The following is a 26,421-nucleotide window of genomic DNA, read 5'->3' as shown; positions in this document are numbered from 1 at the left end:
GGTCCTAAAGAGGTAGGCTTTTTTTCTCAGGTCTCAAGAAGGTAAGAAATACGTTTGTACATGAACGTGTGTGTATTGATCCATAACGCGACTCCTCATTCACGTGCCCAAATAGCTTCGCAAGCAGACCGACTGGACCACACAAAAGGTTATTTGGAGAAGTTAATTTGCTCATTATCTCTGCCTCAACTCAACCTAATGAGCGGCTGGCGTGTTTATGATTTGATCGAGGACATTCGACACCGACAAAGACTGGACTCCAACTGCATGTCGGTGTAGTGGGCATGGCTTGATGAGGACGGAAATAAAGAGGAATTAGAGCACAATAGATGGTGTAAAAGGGATTCAAATGTCCACACCCCCAACCCCTCGCTAGTACGACCATTGATCACGGACCATCTGGGATCGCATTTAATATGCAAAATAGTGTTTCCATTGTGTGGTATGGATCAATTTTAGACAGTAATGATCATTTTGATAATGATAATAACCATATGTCCCTTTCAGCATTAATGGTGCCTTCACAGATGTGTAAGTTACCCATGTCTTGGGCACTGTCGGAGGCAGATATTTACATATATCCGTATTTAAGTGTTACTTCTTTATTTTCATAGTCATATTACAAAACAGTAGTGATGGGTTCATGAGGCGTCATGAAGCGTTTCGACACATTGCAAAACTGTATTGATACTGTGTCGATACTGTGTCACTAAATACTGACATCTGCTGGACATTAAAAATCCCTACAGGCAACCTATGGACCGACTCAACTGACACTGATTTGATGCCCTAGTACAGGGGTCACCAACCTTTTTGAAACCAAAAACTACTTCTTGGGTACTGATTAATGCGAAGGGCTACCAGTTTGATACACACTTAAATAAATAAATATATTGTCATTTGTAAGTTACACGTAAGTGTGATTTAAACAAGAATAGCTAAATAAATACATTTATATATATAAAAAAAATGGGTATTTCTGTCTGTCATTCCGTCGTACTTTTTTTTTTTTCCTTTTACGGAAGGTTTTTTGTCGAGAATAAATGATGAAAAAACCACTTAATTGAACGGCTTAAAAGAGGAGAAAACACGAAAAAAATTAAAATACAATTTTGAAACATAGTTTATCTTCAATTTCGACTCTTTAAAATTCAAAATTCAACCGACAAAAAGAAGAGAAAAACTAGCTAATTTGAATTTTTTTGAAAAAATAAAAAAAATAATTTATGGAACATCATTAGTAATTTTTCCTGATTAAGATACATTTTAGAATTTTGATGACATGTTTTAAATTGGTTAAAATCCAATCTGCACTTTGTTAGAATATATAACAAATTGGACCAAGCTATATTTCTAACAAAGACAAATCAGTATTTCTTCTAGATTTTCCAGAACAAATTTTTTAAAAGAAATTCAAAATACTTTGAAATAAGATTTAAATTTGATTCTACAGATTTTCTAGATTTGTCAGAATAATTTTTTTGAATTTTAATCATAGTAAGTTTGAAGAAATATTTCACAAATATTCTTCGTCGAAAAAACAGAAGCTAAAATATTTATTATTCTTTACAATAAAAAATAAATACATTTACTTGAACATTGATTTAAATTGTCAGGAAAGAAGAGGAAGAAATTTAAAAGGTAAAAAGGTATATTTGTTTAAAAATCCTAAAATAATTTTTAAGGTTGTATTTTTTCTCTAAAATTGTATTTCTAAAAGTAATAAGAAGCAAAGTAAAAAATAAATGAATTTATTTAAACAAGTGAAGACCCATCCATCCATCCATTTTCTACCGCTTATTCCAAGTGAAGACCAAGTCTTTAAAATATTTTCTTGGATTTTCAAATTCTATTTGAGTTTTGTCTCTTTTAGAATTAAAAATGTCGAGCAAAGCGAGACCAGCTTGCTAGTAAATAAATAACATTTAAAAAATAGAGGCAGCTCACTGGTAAGTGCTGCTCTTTGAGCTATTTTTAGAACAGGCCAGCGGGCGACTGATCTGGTCCTTACGGGCTACCTGGTGACCGCGGGCACCGCGTTGGTGACCCCTGCCCTAGTATATACAATAATATAAACCAAGTCATTGTATTTCATTTAGGATTATTTCATATCTTCATTTAAATAAAAATATATTTTTATCTTTTTTAGATACAGTCAATAAATAATGTGAACATGTATCATAACATGGAAATCTAAGAGAACGTGTTGTGGATGATTGTGGACTGGGAATTTTTTTAATTGTATTTTTTTACACATTTTTATTAAAAAAAAAAAAAAAAGTTTTTCCGACATTTTAGACGATTTCTCTTCTTAGTTATTATTTCTCCGGCTGTAGAAAAGAGCCGCTCACAGGGCACAGAGGAGGCGTCAGTGCGACAAAGTTCGCGTATCGGTCACGTGACCAAAACAGCTCATGATCGGTCACGTGACTTTCTAAAAGCGGTACGCGCACCGACACAGGGTTTTGCTCTATGAGCTCGACGCATGCGCCGATGCATCGGTGTTGCCGGACCCATCACTACAAAACAGCTAGTGTTCTTCTTCCAATTGTGGTCTTTTGGTTGTCTGCAAGTACTGTGTGCTAACCTTGACTTTGGAATGTAAGGAGGACAGATACTCATTTTCCTTATCTGTTCCTGTGCCCAGCTGAGGAGGACCATGGGCATGTGTTTGGGCTGGAAAGAGAGACAACGAGGGGGGCGGGGGGACGAGAGACACTTTATAGAAGAGAAGGTTTCCATATTTTAGATCAGACCATCTTAGCTGCGCGATTTGAATGTTCTATGCTGGACTGGTCTCATTCTGTTTCCAAGGCTTTGGAGATAAAATTACAAAATACCTATTCTGTCTCTGGTGGTTCTTCTACTCAGCTGTACGTGTCATAAAGAGCTTGGGAGCGACCAGCAACTTTAATTCTCTGGGAGGAACAACTGGTCCAAACGCAACAGCACTAATACACCCCCATACCATCACACATGCTGGCTTTTACACTTTGCTCCTATAACAATCCGGAAGGTTCTTTTCCTCTTTGGTCCGGAGGACACGACGTCCACAGTTTCCAAAAAACTATTTGAAATGTGGATTCGTCAGACCACAGAACACTTTTCCACTTTGCATCAGTCCATCTTAGATGAGCTCGGGCCCAGCGAAGCTGTCGGCGTTTCTGGGTGTTGTTGATAAATGGCTTTGGCTTTGCACAGTAGAGTTTTAACGTGCACTTACAGATGTAGCGACAAACTGTAGTTACTGTAGTTACATCACAGCTCAATGTGCCATCATTTATGGACACAACATTAGGTACAATGCCGCCAATGGGCGCTAATACAACAGCTGTTTACCAAGTATATGCCTTTAGAAATAATACATGTATTGGTACGTCGTGTAAATCGTAAATAAAAATGATTTGCAAATCCTTTTCAACTTATATTCAATTGAATAGACTGCATCAGTCCATCTTGGATGAGCTCGGGCCCAGAGAAGCCGGCGGCGTTGCCGGGTGTTGTTGATAAATGGCTTTCGCTTCGCATAGTAGAGTTTTAACTTGCACTTACAGATGTAGCGACAAACTGTAGTTACTGACAGTGGTTTTCTGAAGTGTTCCTGAGCCCATGTGGTGATATCCTTTACACACTGATGTGTTTGTTTGATGCAGTACCGCCTGAGGGATCGAAGGTCCATAATATTATCGCTTACGTGCAGTGATTTCTCCGGATTCTCTGAATCTTTTGATGATATTACGGACCGTAGATGGCGAAATCCCTCATTTCCTTGCAATAGCTGGTTGAGAAATGTTGTCCCTAAATTGTTGGACAATTTGCTCACGCGTTTGTTGACAAAGTGGTGACCCTCGCTTTTATACCCAATCATGGCACCCACCTGTTCCCAATTAGCCTGTTCACCTGTGGGATGTTCCAAATAAGTGTTTTGATGAGCATTCCTCAACTTTCTCAGTCTTTTTTGCCACTTGTGACAGCTTTTTGTAATTGTATTTTTGATAAGATGTATTTATTTATTTGATAGGAAAATCATAATACAGGTGCTGGAAACAGAAACTTTTTTCCCTCCACCACAAAATTTAAAAAAAAAAAAATTAAATAATAATAAAAAATAAAAATAAAAATAATAATAATAATAATAATAATAATAATAATAATAATTAGGAAACTAAACAAAAAAGACAAACAAAAAAAACAACAACCTCCACTTCCCCTCCGCCCCGTCCTACATTTCAGTCACAGTGGGTGGTACTTGTCAGGTTCAAACACTGATGACATCTATTAAACAGACTAGAAGCAAGGAATCATGCAGAGACAGAATTAAATTTGGCTCATTTTTTGGGCTGTACTCTAGTTACAGATCCAAACTATGTTCTAAAAGTCCAGCCCACGTGCTTCCTCTATTTATTTGGGAGGTCCCTGGTTACATCACTGAAGCTGTCGCTGAGGGAAGGGGGTAATCTCGACAGCTCCAGTTAGACAGATTTCCATAAATGCAAATGTGTTGATGCTGGTGCTATCGCCTTGTCTCTGCTCTGTCTGCGTCACGGAAGGTGTTCGGCCTTGGCGGTCAGCAGGCCGTTCCTGGACACAGACACTGATACCAGACTGGCTTGCAATCTTTTGGATTGCCAGCTTTGCACAGACAAAGAAAAAAATACCACTTCAGCACAATTGATAATAACTATAGCAACGGCCCTTAAGCATTAGAGTTGTGTGATAATATATACATGATTATTCTAACAGTACTGTCTTCCTCTTCATCACTAGCAGATAAAAAATCAAACGAACTGACTAAAAAAATAAAAAAAGATACAGAGAAGTGTCACTGAATAAAAACAAAAAGAGAATTGAGGTAAGAATAAGAAATAAACATGTTCTTTGGACTCAATACTGGCTGCGGTTGTAATGTTATTGTGCCGCTGTGTTCCAGGTGGCTGGCCTACCTGCTGCTCCTCATCCTGGACCTGGTCATCTGCCTGCTGGCTTGTCTGGGACTCGCCAAGCAATCTCGCTGGCTCCTCACCACGTGAGTCGGGCACACTCTGTATCAGCCATGTTTGCATCCTTGTCCAGTGAACAGTCCTGGAATCCACCCTCGCACGGCCAAACATTAGCATACAAACTCCTACGTTCTTCCATCGTTCCCTCACAACGGCTTGCGACTCGTTTCATCAGCGGCCCCAGATGTCGGCAAACTTAAATTGACTGGATCATATGGTGACGCGATTCTCGGTTTTACCCAAATCAAACACGACGACAACGACAACACGAGCTGGTAAAGAGAAGCGATCGGTGCCGTCGTGAAACGCTTCGCTGTTGCTGCGTTCAAGTCCGCTAAGGGAATTGGACGTATCCAACACTGCGAAATGTAACAAGCTACCTCCAAGCACAGAATGCCATTAATAACACTGAAAATGGATGATTGCAGATTGGGGAATGTAAGGACAACCAAGCCCAATAGTGCAAACTATAAAATTAGTGCGTGTGTTGAGTGTGATTTACTAAGACTGCGTGTACAATTAATAAGTGCAAAAGTGGTGCAGACCACCTTATTTAAAGGAGATTTTTGCCTGTACACCGACTGTCACAATGGAGACACTCATTTCCCTCCACATTTATGGCCTCACATGGTCCAATTTGTGACGTTTCGTCATGTTGTTGACATGCAGCACACACTTTTCTGTGCTATATTGAAGTGAGATTGACCGTAGGACTCATTGTGAGAAATATCTGTTTTCCAGCTGTGGTCGGTACGGAGCGCAACGGTACTCAGTTGTAATACACTTTTCCACCACTTGTGGCAGTAATGACAGTATCAAACAAACAGAAGAAGTCTGGAGCTAAAGTCACAAAGTAAAGTTTCTTTAGCGCAAAAATAATGAATAAAGTGGTGAAACTGTTTTTTCGTTTGTACTTAAATTTTATTGACAGTTTATTTAGGAATTATATATTTTTTTTTAAATTATTTTTATTTTGTATTAATTTTAGCCCTGCATTATTGCATAAGATCAGCTTTGCACATGTTTTAATACACGCAAACCTTTAGTAGATCAGGCCCCGTGTCTAGTGTTTATTATTTTACTTTTAGTATAAATCGTCCTTTTCCATTCATATTTATTTGATAGGAAAATCATAATACAGGTACTGAGAAACAGACACCCCAAAAAGATATAATACAAAAAAAAATTAAAATAATAAATACAAAAACATATATTACAGGTAAAAGCCAGTAAATTAGAATATTTTGAAAAACTTGATTTATTTCAGTAATTGCATTCAAAAGGTGTAACTTGTACATTATATTTATTCATTGCACACAGACTGATGCATTCAAATGTTTATTTCATTTAATTTTGATGATTTGAAGTGGCAACAAATGAAAATCCAAAATTCCGTGTGTCACAAAATTAGAATATTACTTAAGGCTAATACAAAAAAGGGATTTTTAGAAATGTTGGCCAACTGAAAAGTATGAAAATGAAAAATATGAGCATGTACAATACTCAATACTTGGTTGGAGCTCCTTTTGCCTCAATTACTGCGTTAATGCGGCGTGGCATGGAGTCGATGAGTTTCTGGCACTGCTCAGGTGTTATGAGAGCCCAGGTTGCTCTGATAGTGGCCTTCAACTCTTCTGCGTTTTTGGGTCTGGCATTCTGCATCTTCCTTTTCACAATACCCCACAGATTTTCTATGGGGCTAAGGTCAGGGGAGTTGGCGGGCCAATTTAGAACAGAAATACCATGGTCCGTAAACCAGGCACGGGTAGATTTTGCGCTGTGTGCAGGCGCCAAGTCCTGTTGGAACTTGAAATCTCCATCTCCATAGAGCAGGTCAGCAGCAGGAAGCATGAAGTGCTCTAAAACTTGCTGGTAGACGGCTGCGTTGACCCTGGATCTCAGGAAACAGAGTGGGCCGACACCAGCAGATGACATGGCACCCCAAACCATCACTGATGGTGGAAACTTTACACTAGACTTCAGGCAACGTGGATCCTGTGCCTCTCCTGTCTTCCTCCAGACTCTGGGACCTCATTTCCAAAGGAAATGCAAAATTTGCATGGTTGGGTGATGTTTTGGGGTGCCATGTCATCTGCTGGTGTCGGTCCACTCTGTTTCCTGAGATCCAGGGTCAACGCAGCCGTCTACCAGCAAGTTTTAGAGCACTTCATGCTTCCTGCTGCTGACCTGCTCTATGGAGATGGAGATTTCAAGTTCCAACAGGACTTGGCGCCTGCACACAGCGCAAAATCTACCCGTGCCTGGTTTATTTGATAGTAAAATCATAATACAGGTACTGAGAAACAGACACCCCCCCCAAAAAAAATATATAATACAAAAACATTTAAATAAACAAATTACTAAATACAACAACAACAAAATATTAATAATAAACTCCGCCCACAATGCACCACTCTTTCCGGGCTATATTAAAGTGAGATTGAGACTAATGTTTCTTAACCATAGGGCCTGGCCCATTGTGAGAAATATCTGTCTCTCAGCTGTGGTCGGTATGGAGCGCAACGGTACTCAGTTGTAATACACTTTTTCACCACTTGTGGCAGTAATGACAGTATCAAACAAACAGAAGAAGTCTGGAGCTAAAGTATTGTAAAGTTTCTCTAATGCAAAAATTATGACTAAAGTGGTGAAGCTGTTTTTTATTTGCACTTAAATTTTATTGACAGTTTATTTAAGAATTATATGTATATTTTTTTATTATTTTTATTTTGTATTAATTTTAGCCCTGCATTATTGCGTACGATCAGCTTTGCACATGTTTTAATACACGCAAACCTTTAGTATATCAGGCCCTGTGTCTATTGTTTATTAGTTTATTTTTAGTATAAATCGGCCTTTTCCATTCATATTTATTTGATAGGAAAATCATAATACAGGTACTGAGAAACAGACACCCCAAAAAGATATAATACAAAAAAAAATTTAAATAATAAATACAAAAACATATATTACAGGTAAAAGCCAGTAAATTAGAATATTTTGAAAAACTTGATTTATTTCAGTAATTGCATTCAAAAGGTGTAACTTGTACATTATATTTATTCATTGCACACAGACTGATGCATTCAAATGTTTATTTCATTTAATTTTGATGATTTGAAGTGGCAACAAATGAAAATCCAAAATTCCGTGTGTCACAAAATTAGAATATTACTTAAGGCTAATACAAAAAAGGGATTTTTAGAAATGTTGGCCAACTGAAAAGTATGAAAATGAAAAATATGAGCATGTACAATACTCAATACTTGGTTGGAGCTCCTTTTGCCTCAATTACTGCGTTAATGCGGCGTGGCATGGAGTCGATGAGTTTCTGGCACTGCTCAGGTGTTATGAGAGCCCAGGTTGCTCTGATAGTGGCCTTCAACTCTTCTGCGTTTTTGGGTCTGGCATTCTGCATCTTCCTTTTCACAATACCCCACAGATTTTCTATGGGGCTAAGGTCAGGGGAGTTGGCGGGCCAATTTAGAACAGAAATACCATGGTCCGTAAACCAGGCACGGGTAGATTTTGCGCTGTGTGCAGGCGCCAAGTCCTGTTGGAACTTGAAATCTCCATCTCCATAGAGCAGGTCAGCAGCAGGAAGCATGAAGTGCTCTAAAACTTACTGGTAGACGGCTGCGTTGACCCTGGATCTCAGGAAACAGAGTGGACCGACACCAGCAGATGACATGGCACCCCAAACCATCACTGATGGTGGAAACTTTACACTAGACTTCAGGCAACGGGGATCCTGTGCCTCTCCTGTCTTCCTCCAGACTCTGGGACCTCGATTTCCAAAGGAAATGCAAAATTTGCATGGTTGGGTGATGGTTTGGGGTGCCATGTCATCTGCTGGTGTCGGTCCACTCTGTTTCCTGAGATCCAGGGTCAACGCAGCCGTCTACCAGCAAGTTTTAGAGCACTTCATGCTTCCTGCTGCTGACCTGCTCTATGGAGATGGAGATTTCAAGTTCCAACAGGACTTGGCGCCTGCACACAGCGCAAAATCTACCCGTGCCTGGTTTATTTGATAGGAAAATCATAATACAGGTACTGAGAAACAGACACCCCCCCCCAAAAAATATATAATACAAAAAAATTTAAATAAAAAAATTACTAAATACAACAACAACAAAATATTAATAATAAACTCCGCCCACAATGCACCACTCTTTCCGGGCTATATTAAAGTGAGATTGAGACTAATGTTTCTTAACCATAGGGCCTGGCCCATTGTGAGAAATATCTGTTTCTCAGCTGTGGTCGGTACGGAGCGCAACGGTATTCAGTTGTAATACACTTTTTCACCACTTGTGGCAGTAATGACAGTATCAAACAAACAGAAGAAGTCTGGAGATAAAGTATTGTAAAGTTTCTCTAATGCAAAAATTATGACTAAAGTGGTGAAGCTGTTTTTTATTTGCACTTAAATTTTATTGACAGTTTATTTAAGAATTATATGTATATTTTTTATTATTTTTATTTTGTATTAATTTTAGCCCTGCATTATTGCGTACGATCAGCTTTGCACATGTTTTAATGCACGCAAACCTTTAGTATATCAGGCCCTATGTCTATTGTTTATTATTTTACTTTTAGTATAAATCGTCCTTTTCCATTCATATTTATTTGATAGGAAAATCATAATACAGGTACTGAGAAACAGACACCTTTTTCCCTCCCCCCAAAAAATATATAATACAAAAAAATAGAAATTTAAAAATTAATAAATACAAAAAATATATATATATTAATAGTAAACTCCACTCCCACAATACACCACCTTTTCTGGGCTATATTGAAGTGAGATTGACACCAATTTTTCTGTGAGAAATATCTGTTTTGGAGCGCAACGGTACTCAGTTGTAATACACTTTCCCACCACTTGTGGCAGTAATGACCGTATCAAACAAACAGAAGAAGTCTGGAGCTAAAGTCCAAAGTAAAGTTTCTTTAGCGCAAAAATTATGAATAAAGTGGTGAAACTGTTTTTTCGTTTGTACTTAAATTTTATTGACAGTTTTGTTTAAGAATTATATATATATATAATATTTTTTTTGTATTAATTTTAGCCCTGCATTATTGCATAAGATCAGCTTTGCACATGTTTTTATACACACAAACTTTTAGTAGATCAGGCCCTGTGTCTAGTGTTTATTATTTTACTTTTGGTATAAATCGTCCTTTTCCATTCATATTTATTTGATAGGAATATCATAATATAGGTATTGAGAAACAGACACCTCCCCCCAAAAAAATATAATACAAAAAATGGTTTTTTTTAAATAAATACAAAAACATATATAAAAATAATAATGATAAACTCCAGAAAAAATATAATACAAAAAAATAAATTTTTTAAAATTAATAAATACAAAAAATATATATATATATTTATAGTAAACTTCGCTCCCACAACGCACCACCTTTTCTGGGCTATATTAAAGTGAGATTGACACAAATTTTTCGTAACCATAGGGAAATATCTGTTTTTCAGCTGTGGTCGGTACGGCGCTCAGTTGTAATACACTTTTCCACCACTGACCTAAAGTCAAAGTAAAGTTTCTTCAGCGCAAAAAATATGACTAAAGTGGTGAAGCTGTTTTTTCATTTGCACAAAAATTTTATTGACAGTTTATTTAAGAATTATATATTTTTTTTTAAATTATTTAGTTAGAATGTATTAATTTTAGCCCTGCATTATTGCATAAGATCATCTTTGCACATGTTTTAATACACGCAAACCTTTTTGGAACTTGGAAAAAAGATAGTTTGAATGTCCAGGATGAGTGGAATGTGTTGAAGGTGGAATAGCTTGAATCGGTGGAAAAATGTGGGGGTTGTGGAACTTTGAAAAATGTCCCATTCATTTCAAAGGGAATTTCATGGAAATTTGGGAATTCCGGGAAAAGCGGGAATTTTTTGGAAAATGCTAAAAAAAAAAATGAGAATGTTCTGAAGGAATGGTTGGTGTTGGAATTTTTCAAATCAGTCGAGAAATGTTGAAGTAGTAACACTTTAATTTGAGAAATAGTATAAAGGAATTCCTGGAATTTCGAGAAAACCGGGAATTTTTCAATCTTCGTTTTTTTGTGCTGATTAAGAGGAATGTTTTCATGGTGGAACGGTTGAAGTGGGTTGAAAAATGTGGAAGGAGTAGTCGACAGAAAAAATGGTTTAAAAAAAAAAAAGGTTTGAAAAAACAGGAATTGTGGGAAATCCTGGAATTTTTTGGAACTTAGAAAAAAGATAGTTTGAATGTCCAGGATGAGTGGAATGTGTTGAATCGGTGGAAAAATGTGGGAGTTGTGGAATTTTGAAAAATGTCCCATTCATTTCACTGGAAATTTCATGGAAATTTGGGAATTCCGGGAAAAGCGGTAATTTTTTGGAAAATGCTAAAAAAAAAATAGAATGTTCTGAATGAATGGTTGGTGTTGGAATTTTTCAAATCAGTGGAGAAATGTTGAAATAGTAACACATTAATTTGAGAAATAGTAAAATATAATACAAAAAATGTATTTTTTTAAATAAATACAAAAACATATATAATAATAATAATGATAAACTCCAGAAAAAATATAATACAAAAAAATAAAAGAAATTAAAATTAATAAATACAAAAAATATATATATATATTTATAGTAATCTCCGCTCCCACAATGCACCACCTTTTCTGGGCTATATTAAAGTGAGATTGACACAAATTTTTCGTAACCATAGGGCCGGGCACATTGTGAGAAATATCTGTTTTCAGCTGTGGTCGGTACCGTGCTCAGTTGTAATACACTTTTCCACCACTTGTGGCAGTAATGACAGTACCAAACAAACAGAAGAAGTCTGGACCTAAAGTCAAAGTAAAGTTTCTTCAGCGCAAAAAATATGACTAAAGTGGTAAAGCTGTTTTTTCATTTGCACTAATATTTTATTGACAGTTTATTTAAGAATTATATATATTTTTTTAATTATTTAGTTAGAATTTATTAATTTTAGCCCTGCATTATTGCATAAGATCATCTTTGCACATGTTTTAATACACGCAAACCTTTTTGGAACTTGGAAAAAAGATAGTTTGAATGTCCAGGATGAGTGGAATGTGTTGAAGGTGGAATAGCTTGAATCGGTGGAAAAATGTGGGAGTTGTGGAATTTTGAAAAATGTCCCATTCATTTCAAAGGGAATTTCATGGAAATTTGGGAATTCCAGGAAAAGCGGGAATTTTTTGGAAAATGCTAAAAAAAAAAATGAGAATGTTCTGAAGGAATGGTTGGTGTTGGAATTTTTCAAATCAGTCGAGAAATGTTGAAGTAGTAACACTTTAATTTGAGAAATAGTATAAAGGAATTCCTGGAATTTCGAGAAAACCGGGAATTTTTCAATCTTCGTTTTTTGTGCTGATTAAGAGGATTGTTTTCATGGTGGAACGGTTGAAGTGGGTTGAAAAATGTGGAAGGAGTAGTCGACAGAAAAAATGGTTTAAAAAAAAAAAGGTTTGAAAAAACAGGAATTGTGGGAAATCCTGGAATTTTTGGGAACTTAGAAAAAAGATAGTTTGAATGTCCAGGATGAGTGGAATGTGTTGAATCGGTGGGAAAATGTGGGAGTTGTGGAATTTTGAAAAATGTCCCATTCATTTCACTGGAAATTTCATGGAAATTTGGGAATTCCGGGAAAAGCGGTAATTTTTTGGAAAATGCTAAAAAAAAATAGAATGTTCTGAATGAATGGTTGGTGTTGGAATTTTTCAAATCAGTGGAGAAATGTTGAAATAGTAACACATTAATTTGAGAAATAGTAAAATATAATACAAAAAATATTTTTTTTTAAATAAATACAAAAACATATATAATAATAATAATAATAAACTCCAGAAAAAATATAATACAGAAAAATAAAAATTTTAAAATTAATAAAGACAAAAAATATATATATATATTTATAGTAATCTCCGCTCCCACAATGCACCACCTTTTCTGGGCTATATTAAAGTGAGATTGACACAAATTTTGCGTAACCATAGGGCCAGGCCCATTGTGAGAAATATCTGTTTTTCAGCTGTGGTCGGTACCGTGCTCAGTTGTAATACACTTTTCCACCACTTGTGGCAGTAATGACAGTACCAAACAAACAGAAGAAGTCTGGACCTAAAGTCAAAGTAAAGTTTCTTCAGCGCAAAAAATGTGACTAAAGTGGTAAAGCTGTTTTTTCATTTGCACAAAAATTTTATTGACAGTTTATTTAAGAATTATATATATATTTTTTAATTATTTAGTTAGAATGTATTAATTTTAGCCCTGCATTATTGCATAAGATCATCTTTGCACATGTTTTAATACACGCAAACCTTTTTGGAACTTGGAAAAAAGATAGTTTGAATGTCCAGGATGAGTGGAATGTGTTGAAGGTGGAATAGCTTGAATCGGTGGAAAAATGTGGGAGTTGTGGAACTTTGAAAAATGTCCCATTCATTTCAAAGGGAATTTCATGGAAATTTGGGAATTCCGGGAACAGCGGGAATTTTTTGGAAAATGCTAAAAAAAAAAAAGAGAATGTTCTGAAGGAATGGTTGGTGTTGGAATTTTTCAAATCAGTCGAGAAATGTTGAAGTAGTAACACTTTAATTTGAGAAATAGTATAAAGGAATTCCTGGAATTTCGAGAAAACCGGGAATTTTTCGATCTTCGTTTTTGTGTGCTGATTAAGAGGAATGTTTTCATGATGGAACGGTTGAAGTGGGTTGAAAAATGTGGAAGGAGTAGTCGACAGAAAAAATGGTTTAAAAAAAAAAAGGTTTGAAAAAACAGGAATTGTGGGAAATCCTGGAATTTTTGGGAACTTAGAAAAAAGATAGTTTGAATGTCCAGGATGAGTGGAATGTGTTGAATCGGTGGAAAAATGTGGGAGTTGTGGAATTTTGAAAAATGTCCCATTCATTTCACTGGAAATTTCATGGAAATTTGGGAATTCCGGGAAAAGCGGTAATTTTTTGGAAAATGCTAAAAAAAAATAGAATGTTCTGAATGAATGGTTGGTGTTGGAATTTTTCAAATCAGTGGAGAAATGTTGAAATAGTAACACATTAATTTGAGAAATAGTAAAATATAATACAAAAAATTTATTTTTTTAAATAAATACAAAAACATATATAATAATAATAATAATAATAAACTCCAGAAAAAATATAATACAGAAAAATAAAAATTTTAAAATTAATAAATACAAAAAATATATATATATTTATAGTAAACTCCGCTCCCACAATGCACCACCTTTTCTGGGCTATATTAAAGTGAGATTGACACAAATTTTTCGTAACCATAGGGCCCATTGTGAGAAATATCTGTTTTTCAGCTGTGGTCGGTACCGCGCTCAGTTGTAATACACTTTTCCACCACTTGTGGCAGTAATGACAGTACCAAACAAACAGAAGAAGTCTGGACCTAAAGTCAAAGTAAAGTTTCTTCAGCGCAAAAAATATGACTAAAGTGGTAAAGCTGTTTTTTCATTTGCACAAAATTTTTATTGACAGTTTATTTAAGAATTATATATATTTTTTTAATTATTTAGTTAGAATGTATTAATTTTAGCCCTGCATTATTGCATAAGATCATCTTTGCACATGTTTTAATACACGCAAACCTTTTTGGAACTTGGAAAAAAGATAGTTTGAATGTCCAGGATGAGTGGAATGTGTTGAAGGTGGAATAGCTTGAATCGGTGGAAAAATGTGGGAGTTGTGGAATTTTGAAAAATGTCCTATTCATTTCAATGAGAATTTCATGGAAATTTGGGGGATTCCGGGAAAAGCGGTATTTTTTTGGAAAATGCTAAAAAAAAAAAATAGAATGTTCTGAATGAATGGTTGGTGTTGGGATTTTTCAAATCAATGGAGAAATGTTGAAGTAGTAACACTTTAATTTGAGAAATAGTATTAAGGAATTCCTGGAATTTCGAGAAAACCGGGAATTTTTCAATCTTCGTTTTTTGTGCTGATTAAGACGAATGTTTTCACCGTGGAACGGTTGAAGTGGGTTGAAAAATGTGGAAGGAGTAGTCGACAGAAAAAATTATCAAAAAAGGGTTTGAAAAAACAGGAATTGTGGGAAATCCTGGAACTTTTTGGAACTTGGAAAAAGGATAGTTTGAATGTCCAGGATGAGTGGAATGTGTTGAAGGTGGAATAGCTTGAATCGGTGGAAAAATGTGGGAGTTTGAGGAATTTTGAAAAATGTCCCATTCATTTCAATGGGAATTTCATGGAAATTTGGGAATTCCGGGAAAAGCGGTAATTTTTTGGAAAATGCTAAAAAAAATTAGAATGTTCTGAATGAATGGTTGGTGTTGGAATTGTTCAAATCAGTGGAGAAATGTTGAAGTAGTAACACTTTAATTTGAGAAATAGTATTAAGGAATTCCTGGAATTTCGAGAAAACCGGGAATTTTTCAATCTTCGTTTTTTTGTGCTGATTAAGACGAATGTTTTCACCGTGGAACGGTTGAAGTGGGTTGAAAAATGTGGAAGGAGTAGTCGACAGAAAAAAATATCAAAAAAGGGTTTGAAAAAACAGGAATTGTGGGAAATCCTGGAACTTTTTGGAACTTGGAAAAAGGATAGTTTGAATGTCCAGGATGAGTTGAATGTGTTGAAGGTGGAATAGCTTGAATCGGTGGAAAAATGTGGGAGTTTGAGGAATTTTGAAAAATGTCCCATTCATTTCAATAGGAATTTCATGGAAATTTGGGAATTCCGGGAAAAGCGGTAATTTTTTGGAAAATGCTAAAAAAAAAGAAAAAAAGAGAATGTTCTGAAGGAATGGTTGGTGTTGGAATTTTTCAAATCAGTCGAGAAATGTTGAAGTAGTAACACTTTAATTTGAGAAATAGTATAAAGGAATTCCTGGAATTTCGAGAAAACCGGGAATTTTTCAATCTTCGTTTTTTTGTGCTGATTAAGAGGAATGTTTTAATGGTGGAACGTTTGAAGTGGGTTGAAAAATGTGGAAGGAGTAGTCGACAGAAAAAATGGTTTAAAAAAAAAAAGGTTTGAAAAAACAGGAATTGTGGGAAATCCTGGAATTTTTTGGAACTTAGAAAAAAGTTAGTTTGAATGTCCAGGATGAGTGGAATGTGTTGAATCGGTGGAAAAATGTGGGAGTTGTGGAATTTTGAAAAATGTCCCATTCATTTCACTGGAAATTTCATGGAAATTTGGCAATTCCGGGAAAAGCGGTAATTTTTTGGAAAATGCTAAAAAAGAAAAGAATGTTCTGAATGAATGGTTGGTGTTGGAATTTTTCAAATCAGTGGAGAAATGTTGAAATAGTAACACATTAATTTGAGAAATAGTAAAATATAATACAAAAAATTTATTTTTTTAAATAAATACAAAAACATATATAATAATAATAATAATAAACTCCAGAAAAAATATAATACAGAAAAATAAAATTTTTAAAATTAATAAATACAAAAAATATATATATATATATATATATATATATATAATGCACCACCTTTTCTGGGCTATATTAAAGTGAGATTGACACAAATTTTTCGTAACTATAGGGCCGGGCCCATTGTGAGAAATATCTGTTTTTCAGCTGTGGTCGGTACCGCGCTCAGTTGTAATACACTTTTCCACCACTTGTGGCAGTAATGACAGTACCAAACAAACAGAAGAAGTCTGGACCTAAAGTCAAAGTAAAGTTTCTTCAGCGCAAAAAATATGACTAAAGTGGTAAAGCTGTTTTTTCATTTGCACAAAAATTTTATTGACAGTTTATTTAAGAATTATATATATTTTTTTAATTATTTAGTTAGAATGTATTAATTTTAGCCCTGCATTATTGCATAAGATCATCTTTGCACATGTTTTAATACACGCAAACCTTTTTGGAACTTGGAAAAAAGATAGTTTGAATGTCCAGGATGAGTGGAATGTGTTGAAGGTGGAATAGCTTGAATCGGTGGAAAAATGTGGGAGTTGTGGAATTTTGAAAAATGTCCCATTCATTTCAATGAGAATTTCATGGAAATTTGGGGATTCCGGGAAAAGCGGTATTTTTTTGGAAAATGCTAAAAAAAAAAAAAAGAATGTTCTGAATGAATGGTTGGTGTTGGGATTTTTCAAATCAATGGAGAAATGTTGAAGTAGTAACACTTTAATTTGAGAAATAGTATTAAGGAATTTCGAGAAAACCGGGAATTTTTCAATCTTCGTTTTTTTGTGCTGATTAAGACGAATGTTTTCACGGTGGAACGGTTGAAGTGGGTTGAAAAATGTGGAAGGAGTAGTCGACAGAAAAAATTATCAAAAAAGGGTTTGAAAAAACAGGAATTGTGGGAAATCCTGGAACTTTTTGGAACTTGGAAAAAGGATAGTTTGAATGTCCAGGATGAGTGGAATGTGTTGAAGGTGGAATAGCTTGAATCGGTGGAAAAATGTGGGAGTTTGAGGAATTTTGAAAAATGTCCCATTCATTTCAATGGGAATTTCATGGAAATTTGGGAATTCCGGGAAAAGCGGTAATTTTTTGGAAAATGCTAAAAAAAAATTAGAATGTTCTGAATGAATGGTTGGTGTTGGAATTGTTCAAATCAGTGGAGAAATGTTGAAGTAGTAACACTTTAATTTGAGAAATAGTATTAAGGAATTCCTGGAATTTCGAGAAAACCGGGAATTTTTCAATCTTCGTTTTTTTGTGCTGATTAAGACGAATGTTTTCACCGTGGAACGGTTGAAGTGGGTTGAAAAATGTGGAAGGAGTAGTCGACAGAAAAAAATATCAAAAAAGGGTTTGAAAAAACAGGAATTGTGGGAAATCCTGGAACTTTTTGGAACTTGGAAAAAGGATAGTTTGAATGTCCAGGATGAGTGGAATGTGTTGAAGGTGGAATAGCTTGAATCGGTGGAAAAATGTGGGAGTTTGAGGAATTTTGAAAAATGTCCCATTCATTTCAATAGGAATTTCATGGAAATTTGGGAATTCCGGGAAAAGCGGTAATTTTTTGGAAAATGCTAAAAAAAAAGAAAAAAAGAGAATGTTCTGAAGGAATGGTTGGTGTTGGAATTTTTCAAATCAGTCGAGAAATGTTGAAGTAGTAACACTTTAATTTGAGAAATAGTATAAAGGAATTCCTGGAATTTCGAGAAAACCGGGAATTTTTCAATCTTCGTTTTTTTGTGCTGATTAAGAGGAATGTTTTCATGGTGGAACGTTTGAAGTGGGTTGAAAAATGTGGAAGGAGTAGTCGACAGAAAAAATGGTTTAAAAAAAAAAAGGTTTGAAAAAACAGGAATTGTGGGAAATCCTGGAATTTTTTGGAACTTAGAAAAAAGATAGTTTGAATGTCCAGGATGAGTGGAATGTGTTGAATCGGTGGAAAAATGTGGGAGTTGTGGAATTTTGAAAAATGTCCCATTCATTTCACTGGAAATTTCATGGAAATTTGGCAATTCCGGGAAAAGCGGTAATTTTTTGGAAAATGCTAAAAAAGAAAAGAATGTTCTGAATGAATGGTTGGTGTTGGAATTTTTCAAATCAGTGGAGAAATGTTGAAATAGTAACACATTAATTTGAGAAATAGTAAAATATAATACAAAAAATTTATTTTTTTAAATAAATACAAAAACATATATAATAATAATAATAATAAACTCCAGAAAAAATATAATACAGAAAAATAAAATTTTTAAAATTAATAAATACAAAAAATATATATATATATATAATGCACCACCTTTTCTGGGCTATATTAAAGTGAGATTGACACAAATTTTTCGTAACCATAGGGCCGGGCCCATTGTGAGAAATATCTTTTTTTCAGCTGTGGTCGGTACCGTGCTCAGTTGTAATACACTTTTCCACCACTTGTGGCAGTAATGACAGTACCAAACAAACAGAAGAAGTCTGGACCTAAAGTCAAAGTAAAGTTTCTTCAGCGCAAAAAATGTGACTAAAGTGGTAAAGCTGTTTTTTCATTTGCACTAATATTTTATTGACAGTTTATTTAAGAATTATATATATTTTTTTATTATTTAGTTAGAATGTATTAATTTTAGCCCTGCATTATTGCATAAGATCATCTTTGCACATGTTTTAATACACGCAAACCTTTTTGGAACTTGGAAAAAAGATAGTTTGAATGTCCAGGATGAGTGGAATGTGTTGAAGGTGGAATAGCTTGAATCGGTGGAAAAATGTGGGAGTTGTGGAACTTTGAAAAATGTCCCATTCATTTCAAAGGGAATTTCATGGAAATTTGGGAATTCCGGGAAAAGCGGGAATTTTTTGGAAAATGCTAAAAAAAAAATGGAATGTTCTGAAGGAATGGTTGGTGTTGGAATTGTTCAAATCAGTGGAGAAATGTTGAAGTAGTAACACTTTAATTTGAGAAATAGTATAAAGGAATTCCTGGAATTTCGAGAAAACCGGGAATTTTTCAATCTTCGTTTTTTTGTGCTGATTAAGAGGAATGTTTTCATGGTGGAACGGTTGAAGTGGGTTGAAAAATGTGGAAGGAGTAGTCGACAGAAAAAATGGTTTAAAAAAAAAAGGGTTGAAAAAACAGGAATTGTGGGAAATCCTGGAATTTTTTGGAACTTAGAAAAAAGATAGTTTGAATGTCCAGGATGAGTGGAATGTGTTGAATCGGTGGAAAAATGTGGGAGTTGTGGAATTTTGAAAAATGTCCCATTCATTTCACTGGAAATTTCATGGAAATTTGGGAATTCCGGGAAAAGCGGTAATTTTTTGGAAAATGCTAAAAAAAAAAATAGAATGTTCTGAATGAATGGTTGGTGTTGGAATTTTCAAATCAGTGGAGAAATGTTGAAATAGTAACACATTAATTTGAGAAATAGTAAAATATAATACAAAAAATTTATTTTTTTAAATAAATACAAAAACATATAATAATAATAATAATAATAATAAACTCCAGAAAAAATATAATACAGAAAATAAAATTTTTAAAATTAATAAATACAAAAAAATATATATATATTTATAGTAAACTCCGCTCCCACAATGCACCACCTTTTCTGGGCTATATTAAAGTGAGATTGACACAAATTTTTCGTAACCATAGGGCCGGGCCCATTGTGAGAAATATCTGTTTTTCAGCTGTGGTCGGTACCGTGCTCAGTTGTAATACACTTTTCCACCACTTGTGGCAGTAATGACAGTACCAAACAAACAGAAGAAGTCTGGACCTAAAGTCAAAGTAAAGTTTCTTCAGCGCAAAAAATGTGACTAAAGTGGTAAAGCTGTTTTTTCATTTGCACTAATATTTTATTGACAGTTTATTTAAGAATTATATATATTTTTTAATTATTTAGTTAGAATGTATTAATTTTAGCCCTGCATTATTGCATAAGATCATCTTTGCACATGTTTTAATACACGCAAACCTTTTTGGAACTTGGAAAAAAAGATAGTTTGAATGTCCAGGATGAATGGAATGTGTTGAAGGTGGAATAGCTTGAATCGGTGGAAAAATGTGGGAGTTGTGGAACTTTGAAAAATGTCCCATTCATTTCAAAGGGAATTTCATGGAAATTTGGGAATTCCGGGAAAAGCGGGAATTTTTTGGAAAATGCTAAAAAAAAAAATGAGAATGTTCTGAAGGAATGGTTGGTGTTGGAATTTTTCAAATCAGTCGAGAAATGTTGAAGTAGTAACACTTTAATTTGAGAAATAGTATAAAGGAATTCCTGGAATTTCGAGAAAACCGGGAATTTTTCAATCTTCGTTTTTTTGTGCTGATTAAGAGGAATGTTTTCATGGTGGAACGGTTGAAGTGGGTTGAAAAATGTGGAAGGAGTAGTCGACAGAAAAAATGGCTTAAAAAAAAAAGGTTTGAAAAAACAGGAATTGTGGGAAATCCTGGAATTTTTTGGAACTTAGAAAAAAGATAGTTTGAATGTCCAGGATGAGTGGAATGTGTTGAATCGGTGGAAAAATGTGGGAGTTGTGGAATTTTGAAAAATGTCCCATTCATTTCACTGGAAATTTCATGGAAATTTGGGAATTCCGGGAAAAGCGGTAATTTTTTGGAAAATGCTAAAAAAAAAATGGAATGTTCTGAATGAATGGTTGGTGTTGGAATTTTTCAAATCAGTGGAGAAATGTTGAAATAGTAACACATTAATTTGAGAAATAGTAAAATATAATACAAAAAATTTATTTTTTTAAATAAATACAAAAACATATATAATAATAATAATAATAAACTCCAGAAAAAATATAATACAGAAAAATAAAATGTTTAAAATTAATAAATACAAAAAGTATATATATATTTATAGTAAACTCCGCCCCCACAATGCACCACCTTTTCTGGGCTATATTAAAGTGAGATTGACACAAATTTTTCGTAACCATAGGGCCGGGCCCATTGTGAGAAATATCTGTTTTTCAGCTGTGGTCGGTACCGTGCTCAGTTGTAATACACTTTTCCACCACGTGTGGCAGTAATGACAGTACCAAACAAACAGAAGAAGTCTGGACCTAAAGTCAAAGTAAAGTTTCTTCAGCGCAAAAAATGTGACTAAAGTGGTAAAGCTGTTTTTTCATTTGCACTAATATTTTATTGACAGTTTATTTAAGAATTATATATATATTTTAATTATTTAGTTAGAATGTATTAATTTTAGCCCTGCATTATTGCATAAGATCATCTTTGCACATGTTTTAATACACGCAAACCTTTTTGGAACTTGGAAAAAAGATAGTTTGAATGTCCAGGATGAGTGGAATGTGTTGAAGGTGGAATAGCTTGAATCGGTGGAAAAATGTGGGAGTTGTGGAACTTTGAAAAATGTCCCATTCATTTTAAAGGGAATTTCATGGAAATTTGGGAATTCCGGGAAAAGCGGGAATTTTTTGGAAAATGCTAAAAAAAAAAATGAGAATGTTCTGAAGGAATGGTTGGTGTTGGAATTTTTTCAAATCAGTCGAGAAATGTTGAAGTAGTAACACTTTAATTTGAGAAATATTATAAAGGAATTCCTGGAATTTCGAGAAAACCGGGAATTTTTCAATCTTCGTTTTTTTGTGCTGATTAAGAGGAATGTTTTCATGGTGGAACGGTTGAAGTGGGTTGAAAAATGTGGAAGGAGTAGTCGACAGAAAAAATGGTTTAAAAAAAAAAGGTTTGAAAAAACAGGAATTGTGGGAAATCCTGGAATTTTTTGGAACTTAGAAAAAAGATAGTTTGAATGTCCAGGACGAGTGGAATGTGTTGAATCGGTGGAAAAATGTGGGAGTTGTGGAATTTTGAAAAATGTCCCATTCATTTCACTGGAAATTTCATGGAAATTTGGGAATTCCGGGAAAAGCGGTAATTTTTTGGAAAATGCTAAAAAAAAAATGGAATGTTCTGAATGAATGGTTGGTGTTGGAATTTTTCAAATCAGTGGAGAAATGTTGAAATAGTAACACATTAATTTGAGAAATAGTAAAATATAATACAACATTTTTTTTTTTTAAATAAATACAAAAACATATATAATAATAATAATAATAAACTCCAGAAAAAATATAATACAGAAAAATAAAATTTTTAAAATTAATAAATACAAAAAATATATATATATAATGCACCACCTTTTCTGGGCTATATTAAAGTGAGATTGACACAAATTTTTCGTAACCATAGGGCCGGGCCCATTGTGAGAAATATCTGTTTTTCAGCTGTGGTCGGTACCGTGCTCAGTTGTAATACACTTTTCCACCACTTGTGGCAGTAATGACAGTACCAAACAAACAGAAGAAGTCTGGAGCTAAAGTCAAAGTAAAGTTTCTTCAGCGCAAAAAATATGACTAAAGTGGTAAAGCTGTTTTTTCATTTGCACTAATATTTTATTGACAGTTTATTTAAGAATCATATATATATTTCTTTATTATTTAGTTAGAATGTATTAATTGTAGCCCTGCATTATTGCATTAGATCATCTTTGCACATGTTTTAATACACGCAAACCTTTAGTAGATCAGGCCCCGTGTCTATTGTTTATTATTTTGCTTTTAGTATAAATCGTCCTTTTCCATAAGCTGAGCCCTTCTGTAAGAATACAGAAAAGTTGAAGGCTGCACTTTGTACTTTTTTTGTACATTCAAGATCCTCATTATTAGTTTCTTGTATTATTTCCTGTCCAACTTTTTATTTTTTCCCCATAAATTGTGGTAATCCTCAGTGCAGCTGCAGCATGTACTACCTGCTGTGGCCACCAGGAGGGCCACACTTTTTAAATTCGGCCTCAAAAAGCGGAACTTCCATTCCAGCCCCCTGTCGCCCTCAATCGCTCACTGCTCGCCCCGCTCACCACAACAACATGCCACCCCGCTTCAACCCGCATTCAGCCCCGAGCCCCTCTTTTGTCAAGAATGTCTGATGTTCTTTTCCAGTAGAGTGGAAGTTGACGCGGGAGCAAATGACTCCGTCAACACGCTCTGCGTTGTCATGACAACCTCTTTTTTTGTTTACCCAGCTCTTGTATCATGGGATTATGCAGGTGTACCTAATGTTGTGTCATTTGGCATGAAGAGGATGATCTAATAATCCCCACGTTGATCCTAAGCCAGAGCGACTTGACCTCATCCTTTTTTTTTTTTGTGCTTTGCTCCATCGCCAGTTCACACACGATTTGCTGGCACTTTTTTTTTTGTGGTTGAGCGAGCGTGGAGAAGCCCGAACCAAAGCGTGTTTGACATGTAAACAAACGAGACCTTGGTGTGTCTTTTTTTTTACAGGGCTGGACCTTGGACCAGATTCTTGTTAAAAATTGAACCCATTCACTACTTTATTTAAAAGTCTTACAAAGTGTCAAATATTAGAGATATTTTTGCACAAAATGTAAGTATCCATATTAGCTGCCAAGAGGTAAACACCGTATTTTTCTGACCGTAAGGCGCACTTAAAATCTTTTTTTTTTTGGACCATAAGGCGCACTAAAAATCCTTTCATCTTCTCAAAACACGACAGTGCGCCTTATATACGGAACATTTTTGGTTGTGCTTACCAAACTCAAAGCAATTTTATTTGGTAAATGGTGTAATGATAAGTGTGAGCAGTAGATGGCAGTCACACATAAGAGATACGTGTGGACTGCATTTATTGACGCCTGTTCAATAAATGACGCTGGCACGCAACACTAAAATGTTGAAGTTTCATTGAGAATAAAGAACATTACATACGGCGCATTTTTTTTGTGTGCATGTTTGACATGTAAACAAACGAGACTTTGGCGTTTCGTTTTTTTACAGGGCTGGACCTTGGACTAGATTCTTGTTACCTTCTTCAAAAAAAAAAAAAAGTGCACTACTTTATTTAAAAGTCTTACAAAGTGTCAAATATTTTAGATACTTTTGCACAAAATTTAAATATCCGTATTAGCTGCCAAGAGGTCAACACCATATTTATCAGACCATAAGGCGCACTTAAAATCTTTTTTTTTGGACCATAAGGCGCACTTAAAATCCTTTCATCTTCTCAAAACTCGACAGTGCGCCTTATGTACGGAAAAGTTTTGGTTGTGCTTACCGACCTCAAAGCAATTTTATTTGGTAAATGGTGTAATGATAAGTGTGAGCAGTAGATGGCAGTCACACATAAGAGATACGTGTGGACTGCATTCATTGACGCCTGTTCAATAAATGACGCTGGCACGCAACACTAAAATGTTGAAGTTTCATTGAGAATAAAGAACATTACATACAGCGCAATTTTTTTTTGTGCATGTTTGACATGTAAACAAACGAGACCTTGGCGTTTCGTTTTTTTACAGGGCTGGACCTTGGACTAGATTCTTGTTACCTTCTTCTTCTTCAAAAAAAAAAAGTGCACTACTTTATTTAAAAGTCTTACAAAGTGTCAAATATTTTAGATATTTTTGCACAAAATTTAAATACCCGTATTAGCTGCCAAGAGGTCAACACCATATTTTTCAGACCATAAGGCGCACTTAAAATCTTTTTTTTTTTGGACCATAAAGCGCACTTAAAATCCTTTCATTTTCTCAAAAATCCACAGTGCGCCTATGTACGGAAAATTTTTGGTTGTGCTTACCAACCTCAAAGCAATTTTATTTGGTAAATGGTGTAATGATAAATGTGAGCAGTAGATGGCAGTCACACATAAGAGATACGTGTGGACTGCATTTATTGACGCCTGTTCAATAAATGACGCTGGCACGCAACACCAAAACGTTGAAGTTTCATTGAGAATAAAGAACATTACATACGGCGCAATTTTTTTTGTGTGCATGTTTGACATGTAAACAAACGAGACCTTGGCGTTTCGTTTTTTTACAGGGCTGGACCTTGGACTAAATTCTTGTTACCTTCTTCAAAAAAAAAAAAAGTGCACTACTTTATTTAAAAGTCTTACAAAGTGTCAAATATTTTAGATATTTTTGCACAAAATTTAAATATCCGTATTAGCTGCCAAGAGGTCAACACCATATTTTTCAGACCATAAGGCGCACTTAAAATCTTTTTTTTTTTTGGACCATAAGGCGCACTTAAAATCCTTTCATCTTCTCAAAACTAGACAGTGCGCCTTATGTACGGAACATTTTTGGTTGTGCTTACCAACCTCAAAGCAATTTTATTTGGTAAATGGTGTAATGATAAGTGTGAGCAGTAGATGGCAGTCACACATAAGAGATACGTGTGGACTGCATTCATTGACGCCTGTTCAATAAATGACGCTGGCACGCAACACCAAAACGTTGAAGTTTCATTGAGAATAAAGAACATTACATACAGCGCAATTTTTTTTGTGTGCATGTTTGACATGTAAACAAACGAGACCTTGGCGTTTCGTTTTTTTACAGGGCTGGACCTTGGACTAGATTCTTGTTACCTTCTTCAAAAAAAAAAAAAAGTGCACTACTTTATTTAAAAGTCTTACAAAGTGTCAAATATTTTAGATATTTTTGCACAAAATTGAAATATCCGTATTAGCTGCCAAGAGGTCAACACCATATTTTTCAGACCGTAAGGCGCACTTAAAATCTTTTTTTTTTTTGACCATAAGGCGCACTTAAAATCCTTTCATTTTCTCAAAAATCCACAGTGCGCCTATGTACGGAAAATTTTTGGTTGTGCTTACCAACCTCAAAGCAATTTTATTTGGTAAATGGTGTAATGATAAGTGTGAGCAGTAGATGGCAGTCACACATAAGAGATACGTGTGGACTGCATTTATTGACGCCTGTTCAATAAATGACACTGGCACGCAACACTAAAATGTTGAAGTTTCATTGAGAATAAAGAACATTACATACGGCGCAATTTTTTTTTGTGCATGTTTGACATGTAAACAAACGAGACCTTGGCATTTCGTTTTTTTACAGGGCTGGACCTTGGACTAGATTCTTGTTACCTTCTTCTTCTTCAAAAAAAAAGTGCACTA

The 26,421-nt window shown here is 34.8% G+C and overlaps 1 protein-coding gene across 5 annotated transcripts in view; it reads left to right on the top strand.

Annotated features, from left to right (window-relative positions):
- Nucleotides 1-26,421, top strand: part of ttyh2 (tweety family member 2) — a 225,484-nt gene that overhangs the window by 162,377 nt on the left and 36,686 nt on the right. For all 5 annotated transcript variants that reach the window (XM_061931875.1, XM_061931872.1, XM_061931874.1 and 2 more), the window contains exon 5: nucleotides 4,931-5,026. In XM_061931875.1, coding sequence (XP_061787859.1) covers nucleotides 4,931-5,026 — 96 coding nt within the window. The remainder of the gene's footprint in view (nucleotides 1-4,930; nucleotides 5,027-26,421) is intronic.

The sequence above is a fragment of the Nerophis lumbriciformis genome, linkage group LG39 (genome assembly GCF_033978685.3).
Source record: "Nerophis lumbriciformis linkage group LG39, RoL_Nlum_v2.1, whole genome shotgun sequence".
Classification (NCBI taxonomy): Eukaryota; Metazoa; Chordata; class Actinopteri; order Syngnathiformes; family Syngnathidae; genus Nerophis; species Nerophis lumbriciformis.
This window is presented reverse-complemented; position numbering and strand designations above follow the sequence as displayed.